Source organism: Aulostomus chinensis, chromosome 14, assembly GCF_037954235.1.
Source record: "Aulostomus chinensis isolate RoL2024-O1b breed Wild chromosome 14, RoL_Achi_v1.0, whole genome shotgun sequence".
Lineage (NCBI taxonomy): Eukaryota > Metazoa > Chordata > Actinopteri > Syngnathiformes > Aulostomidae > Aulostomus > Aulostomus chinensis.
The window spans coordinates 13752559-13771026 of record NC_141333.1 but is presented as its reverse complement, the minus strand read 5'-3'; the positions used below and the strand labels follow the sequence as shown (position 1 = coordinate 13771026).

The window sequence follows — 18468 nt, the reverse complement described above, 5'->3', positions numbered from 1 at the left end:
TGCTGGCGTCATCGTTAACAGCTCCCTCCTTCTTGGAATGCAGGACGGCACCTTTGTCGTCGTTTCATTATGTGGAAACCATAATTATGCCCCAGTGGAGGCTAGCGTCACCAAAATGTATCTTTCACATCCACTGATAATCAAGTCGTGACTGTCAATTTTAATTTTCACTGATACGTTTGAGTAAAGCACTTTGGAAAAGGGGGGGACAAATTAATCCCCCCCACCACATCCCCAATCCCCTCGAAATGAATCATTAGAGCTGATGTCAGGATATGTTATCTTTATTTGACATCACAGTCAAGTCAGATATAAAGTACATAGAAAACAATGAGAGGTGAGTGAGCTGCAGCTCAGTTTAGTCCAAACGTGGTCGTCTCAACTCCAGGGGGTGTTCACTTGCAAAAAAAAGAAAAGAAAAGGAAAGGAAAAAAGTGCGTATTGAGATAATGACCATTGGAGGATAACTGGGCACTGGGAACTCCAGTAGCCTTTCAAGTGTGCCACGGGGACAATTCTCAGACGTGCTACTGGCCAAATTATCATTCCGTAGTCTGAGGGGGTCACTAAGTCAATGACAGATTAGGCTTCAGACTGAATTCATACACAGTGCTAAGTGATAAATCTAAATTCTCAGAAAGTGATGTAATATGTTTCAGGCTGACTAATTTCCTGTTCTTCCATTAACTGCTGCATGGGTCAGTAAGGAAGTGGAAAGAAATGACCTAAACTTAAATTGTTTGTGAGTCAGGATGAGTGTGTGTTTATTTTCATGGCTTCCTAACAATGCAGGACGAGGAGAGAGGGAGGGAGGGAGAGAGGGATGGATTTGGCTGACTAAATCCAGGTCAGACGCAGTCAGATTACTCCCTCGATCTGACCGGAACATTCCAACATCCAACACACTAATGGGAGGGAAGACGATTGTTCGATTAAGGGAAAAAAAGGAAAGAAGAAAATGACCCTTAAACAGTTACATATATTATATATATATACACACACACACACACACACACACACACATACACACACAAGTGAAAATTAAAAAAAAAACTTTCAACAATTCACAATAATAAAAAAAATCAACAGGAATAGAATGCATCATCGAGAGCTTCAATAAAAGAAACAGGCTGGAGCAAAAGTTCCCAATTTGGATTGAAAAAGAAACAAAAAAGGAAAAGGGAGAACCCTGAGATGTGACGAGATTGGAAAAAATGGCTTTGGAAGATCTGTGACTTTTATAGCCTCCCTAAATCATGAAGTCAGAATCAAACAGTTACAGCTAAACAGAAGAAACTCAGTTGAGTAGAAAAAAAAAAGGGCTGAAACCACAAAAACATCATCAACATGATCTAAAAATCAAGTGCATATTGTTTTCTGAAACGTTTTACACAGGGGGTGTGTGTGGAGGAACGCCACGCTTCTGTTCTTTGGCAGAGCTGCTCTGGATGAAGCTAAAAGTTTCAGCCATCTTATCTGGAAAAGCACAGTGCTTATTACACAGCTCAATTTCCAATTCTCTCACAGGTACACACATACACACACACACACACACACACACACAGAGAATACAAAATTAGGCCGCAGCACAAACCAATCTCCCAGACAGGCTCAGTGATACAAAAACACAGACAAAAAGGAAAGACTGCTATTATGTGAGGCTGGTGATGGAAAGTAGTTACTATTCACACGCTCCTTTATGAAAGAAGAAACACGACAAACATGTTTGACTTGAGGACTTGCCGACGCCCGAGTGAGACACGGTTACCTCTACGGCGTTAGCGTGAGGCGACTACGGGGAAATGGAGGGGCTACTCCACACACGCAGGCTTCGGGCCATCATACCAGCCCAGAACAGGGAGCGAGAACTGCAGTGGGAGAGCACAATCAGGTGCTGTGTTTGTCTCTGCGCTAATCTCTACACCCCGCCTGGCCTTATTCACAGAAAAGGAACTGCAGTTTTCCGTCCATCCCTTCATCCGCTTGCTCGTGGGGAGTCTTTTTAGTTCACATCTGTCAGAATTTGAACCAGAGTTTTTGTGCTTTTTTTTTTTTGTGGAAAGACCTGAGGCAAAAAGCATGTCCATCTGAAGCAAAGCTGACCCTGGGCTCCGACATCTATTATGACCACTGGTTAGCCCGGCTCTCCGAGCTTTGCACCTGACGCCGTATTGTGCCCTTTCCTCGCTGTGATTATGACATTTATAGTCACAAATGTTGAGGTTTATCTGCAAACGCTTTCAGGAGCAGTGGAGCGTTTGCAGCCAGTCAGTCATCTGAGTCAGCGCAGAGACAATACACAGCACAATCAAATTCCTTCATGTTTATAGTCCCCACCACCACCAGCCCCTGACCCAAATACTTCATCTTTGTTGTGGCGGCTGTAAACCAGACCATTAAAAAGCAGAAGTGAGTTTTTAGCGGCCTTCTAAACAAAAGCCTGGCCTCTCTACAAAGTGGAGTTCAGTGTAAGATGGAGGGATCTGCAAATGCAGACTAAAGCAGGATTACTCTGCTGCTGTTGTTCACATGGGTTCATTATTGCAGGAAAGAGTACAGTACAGTACAGCGCTTGTTCAGGATTGAGTGCAATACCACTTAAAAGAAACAAAAACAAAAAAATATACATATTTCTTTACGTTCTTAGGTATTTGGAAGAGATTCTTACTCTCCTGGTGCTCCCCAAACACTTTGTTGTCCATTAAAAGTCACCTTACAGAGCTATAACTGAAGGCCTGTGCCTGGATTTATGTCTTTTTGAGTAAGTAAGTCAGAGCAAGCGCGGTGCCCTTGGAATGAAGATAAAAATGTTGTTTTCAAGGCACAGTTGTCAAGGTTCCTACCTCTGAATATGCTGATAAGAGCAAAGACTTCGACATTCACTTACAAACATCTGTATACTTTAAAATAACAAAAAGTCAGGATGGAAAAGAAACAGACTTTGGACTTTCTAGCCAAGAGAATTTCAGTGCTACGGTAATGTTTGGAAGGCACACACAAAAACACAAACCGACAAGGGATGGGGTGGGGGGGTCATGATAATCACCTTCAAATAAAAATCAACATAAAATGGTTGATAAGAGGTAAAAGGAGGCCAACAGAGGTCAGAGGTTCCCCTCGTCTAGCATCTTGTTGACGCCGTTACAAATCCTCTGCAGGTGCGCGCGATAAACCTCTGAAGGCCCATAGAGAGCCGCCAGGAAGTCACAGTCGGCAAAGTGATTGAAGACGTGGTTGACGCGTGAGTGGCTTTTGGCTGTCAGGTGACGTTTGATGGCCTGGTGCAGCAGTTCACGGCACTCATTCAAAATGGCGCTCATGACCCGACGGTCAAAGGTGAACTCGATCTGGTGGAAACTGACCGCCGTCATAGCCAGAGTGTGGACTTTCTTCCTGTGAGACAGACGGAGAGGAGAGGCTGTCAGTTTCTAACTGACTGGGGCAGCGGAAGCAAAGTGAAATGTGTTGGGTAAAAATAGAAACTGCTGTCCTGTGATTTTCTAAAAGAAAAGAAGTTCCACCAGCCCAATAGATCAGTGTTGGTATTGTCTTTCGCAGCGATACATCTCCACGCTAATATAATCCCCATTCTCATTACTGTGCATTTATGTTACTTCCACATGTTTCCCAGCTGAGTTTCACTATATCAGTGGGAACATATTTAGCTAATGTAAAGGTCAGCATCCTTGATTTGCCTCCATCAGCACACAATAATGTAGCTGAACTTCAGGTTTTCCTATTTAAAGCTCTCAATCACACAATGTAACATTTTTCAAAATCTCTTGACAAAAGCCTGAGTGAAATATCGGTCATAAAACTGAAGCCATTTTAGTCATGTGTTTAGTTGCCATGTTTTCTAAGCATTATGAGGCTGCAGGTGTTTCTTTCTTTGTTGTGTACAGTTACCATGGTTACAAGTGTGAAATGCAGAGTTTACTTGCTCACACACAGTGTCCATGTGACTCTGCTCTGCAGTGACTCTCAGGTGTCATTTTCAAAATCCTGTTTTGTTTGAGCGAAGACAACGTTGTTCTCTCGTCTCTCTGCAGAGTCTGGACTCACACTTGTCATCTAAAACGCTCTTCGCTGTCGGAGTCTAGCGAGGGAGAAATTCAAACACCCCACAATGTCATGGGATTTGACTGGAGTGAGCATCCAGAGGAGGGGTGTAACTGGTGATGTGATCATAATCGGATACAAAGAGTCAACGTGACCAAAACCAAGTCCTCAGGGTGGGATTTTACAGATGCATTTTGGTCCATTTGTGCGTTTCTCCTATTACTTAGTTATTATGTTGAGAAAAAAAAGATTTAATCCCCTTTTTTCCCCCTCAGTATTACTTTTTTTTTATCTTGTTGTCCTTATGAAACAAGGTTTATAAACAAATATTGTCACTGACACCGTCAAGTGCTTCTCATCTAAAATTCCCCAAAAGCGAATAATTTGGACAATGTGCGCATTTGCCAAGATTCAGGAGGCAACAACACTGGTGTATGCTAACAACCTGCTGATGAAATAATACACTTGCCAAAATACAACACAATAACACTGAATGTGGAGGTTTGTCACCCAGGCACCGTTTTAGCTCAAATCAAAGTGTTTGAGGAATACTGAGCACACGGCTGGATAAAGAAGTTGGCGGATTATACCAGACGAAGTGACTGACGTTTTAGACAGTTTTGCTGTTGTTAGTGGTCGATCTCCATTAACTTCAAGCTGAGAATACGTGGCTGCTGTTTCCTGACTTCTGGGTCACCAAAAAGTCATGCAGCAGCGAAAGAAACAAAAAAAAAAAAGTATTTGGGAGCTCAAGACACTTAAAGGTGAGTATTTGAAAGGCAAACTGCACCTTTTGGGTGAAGGAATGCTTTAATTAAAGTGCGATTTAAAGACTAATGTGGGTTTGTATAAAGCCTTTTTACAGTCGACTGTTGGGAGTACACACTTAGCTGGCTCTCACTGGATTTGTAAATGTAAGGTTGGGTGCTTTTTTTACTCTGAAGCACAAAACTGAAGCTTTATGTTGTGACATGTCAACAAAAAGATCAGCGGCTTTGTTGATCTTGATCACTTTTCTTGTGACTGACTTGTCAACTGATTGTCTACTCGTTGCAGTGACTTTAATGTTTAATATTTCTTGACCTCACCTGAAGTTCTCCACCAGGATCAGCTCCTCACTGCTGAACTGGTTGTTTCTGTAGAGCACTCCCAGTTTCACCACCATCTTGATTAGATTCTTAATAATCTTCTGGGACTCTTTGCGGTTGCGAGTGTACTCCTTGGTGACGCGGTACAGCTCGTCCAGCACTTCGCTGCTGGTGTCGTCGATGAAGAGGTTAGCCATGCTCTTGGTGGCCATCTTGCTCATCAGCTTTTTCTGCGCCTGCAGGGCTAAGCTTTTAGTGCTGAAGGAGTCCATGGTCCAGTCTGGGGTCGAGGGAAGAAAGCACTTCAGTTAGCATGTTTGTTTACATCACACTAAAAAGGAAGAGAGAGGCAGCAGCAGAGGACCAGAGACATTAAACTGACAGCCTGCAATGTGTGAGGTTATTGCATCTACACTAACACTGCTTAAACTGCAGGGCCAAGAACTGTCCCCTTTATCAGATAATGAGCCGTGGCAGCTGTCAAATTAGTCCCAGCCACCCTCTGGCTCATAGCCTCCAAGGTAGTTAGAGAAGAGTGTATCATTATGCATGTAGGAGTAAAGTCAGCAGCACGACCGCACGGAGCAGAGTGTGTGGACGCCTCAGCTGCTTGAATGCATTCTCAGAACAAACTGTGCGTGTGTGTGTGTGTGTGTGTGTGTGTGTGTGTAAAAGGAAGCAGGAGACAGAGACTGCCAACTCATTCTTGATTTATGTATGATGTTGTTGCTGTGTGTGCGTGTGTTGTTGCGACCAATTGGGGGAATGCAGTAAAAAAAAAAGAAAGAAGGGTTTTATGCACGATAGAGGCTTAGAAATAGTGGGGGTCAGTGCGGCTGGCAGCTCTCAGATCTCACCCCCCCCCCCCTTCCTCCTCATCTCCCAAATCAAATGAGTCTGCAGCACTCCTCCTCACTTCAGCAGCCGTGACTCGTAGCCTTTCTGCAGGTCACTTCTTCAGGCTTGTACATTCTGTTTGTGAAAAATTAAATGAATCTAGTTTCCTGCGCACCACCTCTCTAACCTGCACACATATCCAAGGGTAACCTGGGAGCACACCAAAGTAAACAGGCAACGAAAAGCTGTTTTCCAGATGTGCTTTCCAATACCAGCACAAAGAGAATAAATAAAGGTGAAGGGGATGGAGAGACTCAAATACAGGTTTAACTTTGATTTGAGATGGGTTCCATTTTCAAGCGTTTTCTCACCAAAGAAAGAAAAGACCACATTGTTTTTTTTCAATATAACTTGATAGGGTTGCCACAGCCTAACGACTGCTGGCTTTGAAAACGTCATCATCACATCACTCACGGTGATTTCTTAGAATTTTCACATTAGAGAAGGCGAAATAAAGAAAATGTCTGCGATATTTGTTTGATAATTCAACAGTAACTTAGCACAAAATGGCAGGAGACAAAAGTCAATTCATCTTCTATTTGTTTCAGCTCTACACAGACTGTTGACGGACGTTGGGATACATTTCTGAATTGTTAAGGTTTCGTAAGGTGATTTGAGGTCACACACACACACACACACACACACACACACACACACACACACACACACACACACACAGATAATTAAATGCCTATGCAATTTAACCAGAAAAAAAAACATAAGTCAGTCAAGTGAGGGTCAGTAGAAAACACAGATTTATATTTATATAATACATCAGATGATGAGCCATAGTTGCAGGACTGGAAACTAAATCTTGTGCTAACTAAAATGGATCTCTCTCATCAACACATTTCTCATGTTTAGACAAAGTTCCCCTGAGGCTACAATTCTCTTTTTAAATGGCCTCAGCCAACTATGGAGAGGGTAGTTCTATTTTTCATAAATTAATATTCAGTGAAATTATAAGGCCACAATATAATTATTTTCATGAGTAATTGATCTGCTGATTGCATTCACAATTAATTAATGAATTATTTAGTTACTAAAATATAAAAAGATTAAAACAAAATTAAGAAATTAAAAGACGCTTAGCATAATTTCCCAAGTGTTCAAAGTGGTGTGCTTCTTTGTTCATACAACAATCCAAAAACCCAAAGACTCTTCATTTTCTGTCATAAAAATGATAAAAAGATGAACATCCTTATATTTAAGAGTCTAGAACCAAGCAAATATTTGATGTTTTTTGCTTGGAAACAAACTAAATGAACTGATTATCAAATGAGTTGCCAATTAATTTTGTTTCTAATCAGTTTATTATTGCCAACTCTAGAAATTGTGTGTCATAAGTCCCATTAATTGAGGCGATATATTCGTATGTGTGAACACAGAGACGTTCAGCTCACACTAAGATAGAGGAACACTTCAGAAGCTGAAAACACTTTAGGACCTGGGAGCTTTGCATTGAAAATGACCATTCAAAAAACCAAAACAAAACCAAAACAATTTATTTAAAAAATACTTACTTACTTACATACTTACTAGTTTGAAGAAAAACCCAAACCCACATGTTGATATCCTTCGGAGCCAAGTAAAACACCCAATGGGATTAAAAAACAAAAACAGATCTAAGAAGCCCAGCAGTTGGATCTGATGCTAAACGTTGACAGCCGCTCTATAAACCTAAGTATTATATTTGAGCCCATTCGCATCAAAATAAAAGATGATACTTTCTACAGTATTCCTCCACATGAAAGTAGAGCCTGAAATATATATGACTGCCTGTCTATATCCACACGTTAGGGAAGAATAATAGTGCAGCAGACAAAATGAATGGTGACACATTCCTGCTGGGTGAATTGTGATTTTTTTTTTTTAACACCACTGATGGTACTAGAAGGCAGCGCGTGTGCTGCTACATTGTGTGACTTTCATTGCTCTCTTTCGCTCCCCTTTCTCTGCAATGCCTCTCTAAGAATATCAATAAGACTCCTTGGAGAGAGTGTCAGCAGGATGCTTCCTAGGAAGGAGACACATGAGGGTAGAGAGACCAAAGACAGAGAGATAGAAAGGGGAAAGGGCTTGAGGGGGAGGGAGAAGGTACATATATCAACCCTGAAATGTTGTGGACGTGTAAGTGTTGAATGAGAGGTCTTTTTTTTAACACTCTGAATGCAGTTTAGTCTCCTCTCTCTCTCTCTCTCTCTCTGCAGGTGCTGGATGTTTAATCTGGCCTCTCACGGCGCTGATCAAGCATCTCTGACTGATCCCCATCATCCCCTTCGCAGTGATTGTAACTCTAAACTTGCCAGGCTGCACTTGTTACGAGAAATCCTGCTCTGATGCAATGTGTGTGAAATAGATCACAAGTAGAGACATACTAATGATCAGACTGACAAAACACACACACACACACACACACACAATAAAAGATAGACTGACACACACACACACACAAAAAAACGGATCTTGAGATCTTTACACATATGTGAGGAGCCAGCGACAGCAATCCTTTTGTCCTGCTGTCACCCTGTAATCACAACGGTCAGCTTTTAAGAGCAGGATCGTTTACTGGCACACTTATGAGTAACTTTCTCTCATCTTCATGCCCTAGCAGATGGTTGTACAAGAGTGAAACTGTGATAATGGATACTGGGCACATTAAGAAAAGAAAGGCCACTTTTTCAGATTGGAGGCAGATTTCGTAGTGCTCATTAAATTCCACTCTCGCTGGGGGACCACAGCCATCATAACTGTCAACTCTGTGTATCCTATCGATTAACAACAGAAAAAGGGGGCGGGCTGGTAAAGAGGAGTGTTTTCTTTTATATCTACCATATATATGTATATGTGTGTGTGTGTGTGTGTGTGTGTGTGTGTGTGTGTGTAAACACATCAAATATTTTGGAGCTTTAGCTTCCACTTTGAACTTATGAGTCCCATTACAGACCCCTTAGCAGCAGATTCCCTCCTAACACGACAAAAGGTCGTCAAGAGACAAGAGCTGAGATCGATGAAAAGATCAAGAATTAATTTCTTCCTGGTGACTTTGCTGCATGACAATGGTTAGTGCCAAATTTAAATGGTGTGTGAAGTCCAGTGCCCAGGGACAGCTCGCCCAACCCTGACACAGCAGCTCAGGATTTATAGATGCCATATTTTAACTGATCTGAGCCCGAGTAAGACATGACAGCGGTGATGCTGCTGGGTGATGTAGTAAAATATACAAGCCACGGTCATCAAAAAAGACACAACCCAACATCTGCACTCTTTTCTTCAAACATATTACTGATGGGTCTGGCTGGAGACAGACTGCAGCAGCCAGCAGCATCTCCTCCTCCTCCTCCTCCTCCTCCTCCTCCTCCTCCTCCTCCGTGTGATTATTATTACTACAGGTCAACCAGCAACTAAATCATCAACTTGCCCAGAACAAGCAGACATATGTTCACTGACAAAGACATGGAAGCAAAAGCTCAGCAAACATGAATCATTGAGATGAAACCAGACCCTTCTCCATGTTGGATAGATGCCTGGTGACAATGAAGTTGGAGTCTGGGGAATGCAGTTACCACAGACTCACACCCTGCAGGTGTAGATAGCCATGTCAAGGCTGTGTGAAAGTCTGGCTGAGGTAGAGGAGGAAATAAAAGCTGCTTCATATGGACCTGTATAGGCCCCTTGACAAGCCTCTCTTAGTTTCAGGGTTTTCCTTTTTAGGAAGTCATTAAAAACATATTTACTTACAACGGCTTAAAGTTACATTTGGCCAACTATATTTTTCAACTTAAATTATTGTCATTAGAGTAAAAAGTTCAACATTTTTGGGGTCTCATTTACCATTAAATAGCTCTATTTTATGATGTGACAAAACAACACCATGATATTGTCATTGCATATTGATCATGGAGTTCTCCTCTCTTTAAAATAAAACCCACATCTGTCTACTACTAGACTGGTCCAGATGACAAGATCTGATCCAGAGTCACAAGAAGAGTGTGGCTTAGTTTAGCCAGCCTGAACCAAAAAGGACCAACCAGTTCACCAAATAGAATATGAGAACAATCATGTAAAAAAAAAGGAAAAGACGTCATACATACAAACCTACAATCACGTGTCTGGAGTGACACCTTGTGATCTGACGTCCCTTCCTTGCTCTATGTACAAATAAACACCTCCATCGTTTCCATTTGCAAAGATCAAATCTTTTGTTTCTGTGGGAACCCACATCATGACTCAAGGTACATCTTCTTCATCTAAGATGCAAGTGTTTAATGAAGTGACTCACATAACGATATAAATACTCAAAAGGGAGATTCCAGAGAATAAGCGGCTGCTCAACAGGACGTGAGAGTGACATCATTGATTCATCATTGGTTGGAACTCAGCCAAAGGCAGCATGCATCAACACTTACTTGTCAGTCAAAGTAAAGCAGAGGTGTGACAGGTGAGAAAAGGCCAAAAATTGGATACTTGTGTAGCCTCAACCCACTCTTAACACATGTCAGCGTGCATCACGAGGAAGAGGAAGCCACAGCGACCCAAAATATCACCACTGTAATACCTGCTGCCAAACTAGACAGCTTGGTGAATACTGATAACAGCCAGCATATAAAGATAAAACCAATAAAGAATTCATCTCTCCTGCGCTTGGCCGAAGCACGGAGCTAAAAAAGCTTTGGCAAGGGGTCTAGAACTTTCCATGACACTTCATCTCACAACTGATTGGTTGATGGCAGCAAAAAATGTCACGACTTACTTGCTCCTCTGGGATCATAGTCACAGGGATCGGGGCACTGTGACTCAGAGACAACTCCATCAGCAGAGGAAATCCTCAGTTCTGGGATTATTGTTTTTTTCGTGAGGATATACTGCTTTAACTTTCTGAAAGAAGTCAAATTAAACTGGAATATTGCACTGCAAAACACAACCCTGTATCCAACCTCTTTCTGCCTTTATATGAATGCAGCATGTTAAGGTCGCATAGAAAATATAATCAATCCCTCTTTCCTCAGGTATATGACGACTACTGCTGTCAACAATCGAACACATGTTAAACAGCACAAATTATATTAATAGCTGAACACAAGTCAAACTGTAAATAAACCCAAAGAGCTGCAGCTGATGAGGGTTTCTATCAATATATCTAACAATTACAATTAATTTTCGCTGTTGATTGATTTTTTTGGTGCTAAACGTCAAAAATGGTAAGAAATGTCCAGAGGGAAGGCTAGTGTGGCTCTTTTTCAATTGCTTATATTGTATGAGTAACAGTGAATACCACAAGGAGAGACGGATTACAGGAAAACTAGCGAATAAATCAAGGGAGAAACAATGATTTTGCTTATTCTTAGTAAAATAAAATTGTTCAAAAAAGTTTGTTCTAAAGCTTCCTCATAACAAGACAGTGAATTCTAGTGGGTGTAGCGTGATGAATTATCCAGGTAAACTACCGGCGATGTTGCAGCGTGAGGAGAGTTTTCGTAGATGGGTAGTGGGTGTGTGCGAGACACTGATACATCATTTGCAAAGTTTCCGCCAGAAAAGTTGTTAGGGTCTGACAGCCAAGTGTTTTGGTGGTGGGAGTGAGCAAAACTCAGAAGGAACAGCTTGTCACTAAAACAAGAATAGCTTGGTCCACCTTTAAGGTCGGTCCACCTTAAGGGAGTGTGGGCTGAAGTTAACTGCTCAAGTTGCTACTTGCATAATACATTTCAGTTTTAAAAGCGTTTTCAAAATGTATAATTTAAACACACAATCCCTTAATGTAAAGCCAAGCTTGCAATGCGTTAGTAGAATACTAATGTTTGGTTTACAAAAAACAAGGCATCACAGTTTCCCAGAGAAATGGCGGATACTGTCAGATGTTATCAGACAATCAGTCCAAAAACAAAAATATATTCATTTCAGTATAGAACAGGAACTGTTTTCGAGATAATCCATGATTGTTTCCTTTCTACTTGAGATTATAATCACTTTTTTTTTCTTTCATGAGTATTGTGGCAGTATTGGATGGAATGGATTGTATATATAATCTCTTACAATACAATCCAGTTAAGTATTAACATCCGGAGCAGAATCAACACCTCTGTGACACACAGCCAACCAGTTAACACGGTGTCGCTCATAAAAGTAGCATTTATTGCAGCGTTGAATGATGAACTGTGTAATATTGTATTTGCTCTGCTGCCTTTTAGGACTCCCACGATGAAAATGAAAATTAAAAACAGCTGTGATCCATGTGAATAGAGCGAGTCTCCCTGGTTACAACCCAGGACCTTCCCTGATGATTACAACAGGTTTCATGAACGGTTTTAACAAGGAATTTCCTTTTCTGCCTGTGGAGGGAACACTTTCTTGACCATACATTGTTTATTTCTCATCTGTAAAAAGATGTTACAGATAGAGAAATCCACATAAGAATGTACCAGCATACATCAAGCATGTTAACATGAAGTTAATTACATAAATGACAAGCACCACAGTTTTATACGACACAAATATGTATTAAAGTAAATCGATATTCAAATATTCTTCTCAGTTGATCTTATCTGGTCTCATATACTCTAATATGTCTCTATGAGGCAGAATTTCCATAACTTTTCTAAAAGGTTTTGGCTTTAAATGTTAAAAACAACAACAACAACGCATAAATAATAAATAAATCATATATTAACCAAAACTGGGGGGCCAATTATAAAACCTGGCCATTGGACCGATACAGGTATCAGTATGGGGGGGAGGTCTATCCATGCAGATGATGTACCGATATCCTGCATCCTCGCAGCAGAAAAAAAGATGGTCTTAAACAGTCCCTGACACTTAATTTTGGCAATCATTTCATGCGCAAATGTGGAATGTTCCATTTTCCATGCTTCTTTTCACTTAAGAGGATTTCTTGCCTTTTTTGTGTCTTATGTGATAGTAACCTGAATACATTTAGATTTTGGGCTGCAGACGTCACATTGAGCTTTAGGGAATTATGATGGCCATTAATAAAGGAAAAAAATCTTCCATTAAAAAAAAAACAATCAAACTGAAACCGATTGCCGAATTCAAGTTTCATCAGGAAAAAAAAAATTCTTGATCACGGACATCATGCACTCTTAACTGAGAAATCTTAAATCTGAAAACTCTCAGCACAGACTCAGCTCAGATGTATGACATAATCCTTCTCCACTTTGAGAAACAATAGACAATCCTGGCTGTTATATAAGGTGCATCCGTGCTTTGTGTTCAGAGAGGACAAGTAACCACTCAAACGAGCCATACGACTGGAATCACTCCACCGGCAGGGAATCAACAGCAGGATATTAGGACAAGTGAACACTGAATTTTCATCTTTCATCAACTTTTGTCGTGTTTGTCTCACCCTTCTCTTGAGATGTTGCATAACAGAGGAGGTGCTGACTGCTAATAAGAGTGTCAGGGGCTGGGAACGTTGTGCGCACTAACAATTGCATATGACACTCATATGCTATGCGTTTGTGTAATGGTCTCATTACACGCACACTCATCTACTTGAGCAGCTCTGATGTGAGATTCATGCAGGCATACATGTGGGCACATGTTACGTGCATGATTTGGATGCAGTGGGTCTTTCTGTGGCGGCGATATGTGCTGGCTCTTTCTCATCTTCCCACACAATCATCATCTGCTTGTGCAGATCAGCTGAGAGGTAATCACACAATGCACGGACACCATGCCACATCCTACCCTTTTCTAACAGTTTTCTCTGATCTGCCAGAGCCTGCTGAACAATTAATAATTAACACGTCAGCATATAATGGATCGGGGATTAATAATTCAGCCTGACGATTTGGACTAAAATAGACCCCAGGCTAAGAGAAGTCTGCGGGGCAGCAACAGGTTGAAGCGAAGATGTCGGGCAGCAGCAGGACAATATAAGACGCTGGTCATAAAGTCTGAACATCAGTCAGTGTAGGGCATGTACAATAAGGCAGGGAATACAGTGGCTACATCACTGCGGCGCTGCTGGAGGGCAGACACAACGCTTACTGACAACATTTGCTATAGCATTAAAATTAATAAGAGGGTTGTTTTGTCGTTACAACAAAGATAATTTGCCATAAGAACAATATAAAACAATGAATAAGTTCAGTCTCATGTGACTCCACTTTAACTGCCCATTTTAATAACACATTATTTACAACATCATTATGTATTTTAATAGCGCTGCATATAACTGAAGACATAATCAAGGTGCTAACTGGTGCTTGAGCTATGACTGATGTCTGGGCCTATGACATTTTAATTAAGGCCACCATAAAAGCAGGGCACATAATGACTCATTTTTTCCCCTACCTCAAGCCCAGAGAGCTTAATTTGTTAACTTGGTATATTAATGCAGGGGTTCTCAAAGCAAGGTCGAGGGACCCAAAGAGGTGCTTGAGGGACTTCAAGGGGTCCTTGACAAAATAAGGAAGAGATAAAGTTTTAAATATAATAATAATTGCAAATAGAATCTTCTTGGCATTCATTTTGTAATTGTTTTTGCAAATATAATGTTCATATTTTTATAGAATTCATACAAACTATCAAGTTTTCTTTGGCTTATTTCATAAAAGCCATTTTGCTTCATCTTTAAAAGAAAAAAGGTAACTCAGAAAAATTAAAAAAAACTTTTTGAAAAAAAAAATCCCAAAACTGCAACCAAAGCTCAGTAAATTAAAACAAAATTCCATTCGCAGACGAAACAAACAACTACAAAATGACTGCTGAAGGGGCGGTGAGTGTCAGATCAATGCTGCTGTGATTTTCATCTCTTTAAATGTTAGTGGAAGTCATCTGAACACAGACCTAACTGTCTCTGGATATGCAGTGACATGATTGCGCAAAACATGCCTTTAAACGGGAGTCTGAGGGCTTATTGAGAGTCAACGTGGGGTCCAGAACATGAAAGTCTGAAACTCTTGATGTTAATGGAATGGCAGATACCAGTGCGCTTGGCTTTAAGACCAGCAGGGATGCATATCAGTGAAAACAGAGGGGGGCCGATGTGAGAGGACACCAGTGTGAATCATAGATGACTTGGGTGGATCTCCATTGAAACCGGACTGTTCGTCTACAGGCTCACCACTGTCTCCTCCCATTTTTTTTCTTTTTTTGTACTTTAAACAATAACATGATATTTGCTGGTAGGTCACGAAGCTCCACTTTTTCACACCGGGCCACATGTTCTGAGTGTTTCGGGTTTCCAGGGAAACTGGAGGCCACCCGCGTGCTCAGATGAACTTTGCAGCCTTGTAAAAAGCAGGTCACACCTCTGTGGTCTTGTCAATGAGTTACCATGGATGGTCCTCAGCATGAACAGCCATGTCACGAGCATTACAGCAGCAGTAATTTCAAACTCTGCCCTTAATAGTAACACCACACGGGGAAGGTCTGGCAATGTGACTTTGTTCTGAAGACACTCAAGAGAAAAGGATCTGCGGCGATACAGTTACACTGAAATATACATAGATGAGGCTCAGCAGCGTCTGCCTGAGCCTGCTGTTGCTGCTAGTGGCTAATTATTGTATATTATTATTTATCGCCTTTCAGAGCCATTGTGCTGAAACAATAAGTTGTTGTGAGGCACAGAGTGATGATTAATGATGAAAAGCAAGTGCTCATTAAAACCAGTCAAGGATGAAATCTAAAACAAACATGATTTAATTGTACTTCTATTGTAGTCTATTCCATTTTCATGCAGTGAGGAAAGTGACACCTATTTTGATTATTTTATGGATAACAATTATCTGACTGATTTACTAATCTCTCTCTCATATTAATAAATTCCCTACAGCTCAACGCAGCCCCTTCGGACGGCTTGTTTTAGATAGTGCATCAAGGATGACAACATTGCCTCTTTTTTCAGAGAAGACACAAAAAGTTAGGAACCACTTAGTCAGCCAACAAAATGTCAGAAGAGTGTAGATAAATACCCTCGACTATTTCCAAGGTAAAAAAACGTGACAAATGACCAGCAGTTTCACAAAAGCCCGAGGAAGCATCTTCAGATTGCCAATTATCCATCACAGTAAAGCATCAAATCCTATCAACAAACACCGACAAGGAAAAGTTTGACATTTTTGCTTGACAAATTACTTCATCAATCACCAAAATGTCCGGTAAATATCTAATAAAGGATTGATCGTTTTAGTTCAGGGTTGTTAAGCCTGCGTTTACACAAATTGTTGTGTATTATTCAGATAACAGAGGATGTTGAAATGTGGCTTTATGCATCTGATGTTCATCTTTGCTTCAGCTGTTACCACCAACAATTAAGACACAAAGGAAGCCTGAGCAACTCAAAGAGCGTCTGGAGAACACGACTGAACATTTCACCACCGCCACAGGTAACCCAAGAAGAGCGTCGTCAACTCTAAGGCCATAACAAATCTGACGTGCCCGTCGAGGTCGTGGGCATGGTAACGTGAGCTGCTACTGGCTGCACAGTGAGGTCATTCATCCACACGGGAAGCTTGTTCTCCTGAGAGGCTTTACATAGTAAACACAGCAAATGTGTTACAATACATATCAGTGTTTGCAAAACATTAAGTCTTGACACAGTGCAATGACCTGGAGCTGCAAGGCTTGTTAAAATAAACCCAGCAGGAATAAAACTTTTTTTATTTCTGATTTTTCTTACATACTTTTCTTTAATCCTTTTTGTGGAGATGTATTTTGAGATGCTTCTAAATGCTAAACGAAGGTCCTTGTGAAATACTTATGACGGTATGATGTGCACACTTCCTCTAATGTTCCCCGCAATTAGCCTGCCTATTGTTCAATGAAAGTGCAAGTCAACACATCGTGTAAGGCTGCAACTAACAATTTAAAAAAAAAAGAAAAAAAAGAATCCATTGAACATTTAGTCGATCAAATTTGCATTCAAGTACTTTCCAAGAACAGAAAGTGATGCATAAAAATGACTTCATTTGACCAGCTAACACTCTCAAAATGTAATTTCCTGTCAGTAACCCCAAACAGCTGTACATTTTGATATTTAAAAGTCTCTTGCAGCACGTTTGACATGTTTGCATGGAGAAAAAAAAAAACCCCTAATGATTAATCTATTATCATAATACTTAACGATCAATTTTCTTACGCTCTCGTCTCCCGAGCCATTTACGTACTTCATGAATACGAAGTTTGGCAAACTATACGACCTCCTCTTCAAATCACACTAAATGTGGAGGAAAGCCTGGTTTTTAATGACTAAACTGCTCAACATTTTGTCCTCCCAGAGAAACAAAAATGCAAAAACATTCGGTCTCTGGTTGTCAAACACTCCATCTAGTTACTCCTCTTCCACAGTGACCACATCAACAATTCAACCCTTCATCTTATTGTTAGTATAGAAACAACCGCAATTGTGGTTTCAAGGCCACTTATATACAACGTCAAAAAAAACAAGAAGAAGAAAAAGAAAACCTCGGGTTTGAATCAAGTGCTGATACGCTGTAAGAGATTGACCGTTACTTCCGCTAAAGCCTAGCAAACAAACCCGGGCCTAACTGAGCTCACCTCTGTCAGCCGACCGTGAAACATCCGGGTTTAACTTAAAACTGACTAGTATTTAGTGGTATTAGTACACATGAACACTTTTAATGAGTTAATGAGATGTTACATTAAAGTCTGGTCGACCGTTAAGGTCGCGCGGTGCCAGTACTCACCTTTGAACAGTCTGGGGGGGGTTGGGGAGGGGAGGGGGGCACACACAGAGGCGGTCAGCCAACAAGTTGATAAGATATTCGGAACAAATCCTCTCAAGTCTTCATCCTTCCCGGAACGGGTCAAGTTCTCTCCTTTTTGCTGTTGTTTACAGCATGCTGTTTGTTTGTTTGCTTGTTTTATTGTATCTCTGATAAAGACGCCCTCTCTTCTCGCTGCTCCTCTCTGCGCTGTAACCGTACTCAGGCACAGATGTGTGAATTATTGAAAGAGTGTTTTCTTCCCTCGGCTGCTGCTGCTGCTGCTGCTGCTGCGGGATCTGTTGCCAGAGCTTGTTGAAATCCGATTCCTCCTCGTAAAAAAAAAAAAGTTTCAAACTTGAGGGGGACCTGGGAATTAACAGATTGATGTTTGCTTGGACCAATGAAGGCGCGACAAGGGCGGCGGACCAGCCCAATGGGGCCAAAAGAAAGGACCATTGACAGCCAAGCACATTCTCAGCCCCCGAGTAGGCTTCCAGTAATTATCCTCGTCCAGTCCCAGTCCCCAGAGCTGGAAATTTCCCAGAGGAAACGGTGTTTAGGGAACAATGAGCAGGAACTGTGAGCAGCAGTATTTCTGTCATGGCCGGTGATATACTGGCTCGTTAGTTGCGTTTTAATGAAATGAAGGTTGATATCTTTGGATCATTGTTTTCCTCTCATTTCTAATAGTCATACACACGGCAAGGCACCATCCAGAATAATGTAAA

The 18468-nt window shown here is 41.1% G+C and overlaps 1 protein-coding gene across 2 annotated transcripts; it reads right to left on the bottom strand.

Annotated features, from left to right (window-relative positions):
• Nucleotides 1–275: 275 nt before the first annotated feature.
• Nucleotides 276–18063, bottom strand: tnfaip8l1 (tumor necrosis factor, alpha-induced protein 8-like 1). 2 transcript variants are annotated; one of them, XM_086225415.1, is made up of 3 exons: nucleotides 17720–18063; nucleotides 5148–5427; nucleotides 276–3393 (listed from the first exon to the last, which is right to left on the bottom strand). In XM_086225415.1, the coding sequence occupies exons 2-3, from the start codon at nucleotides 5417–5419 to the stop codon at nucleotides 3105–3107; spliced, it is 561 nt and encodes a 186-aa protein (XP_086081541.1). In that variant the 5' UTR covers nucleotides 5420–5427; nucleotides 17720–18063; the 3' UTR covers nucleotides 276–3104. The 2 variants fall into 2 exon arrangements, with proteins under 2 accessions (XP_086081541.1, XP_086081542.1); XM_086225416.1 differs by lacking the exon at nucleotides 17720–18063 and adding an exon at nucleotides 17571–17685.
• Between the last annotated feature and the right edge of the window lie 405 nt (nucleotides 18064–18468).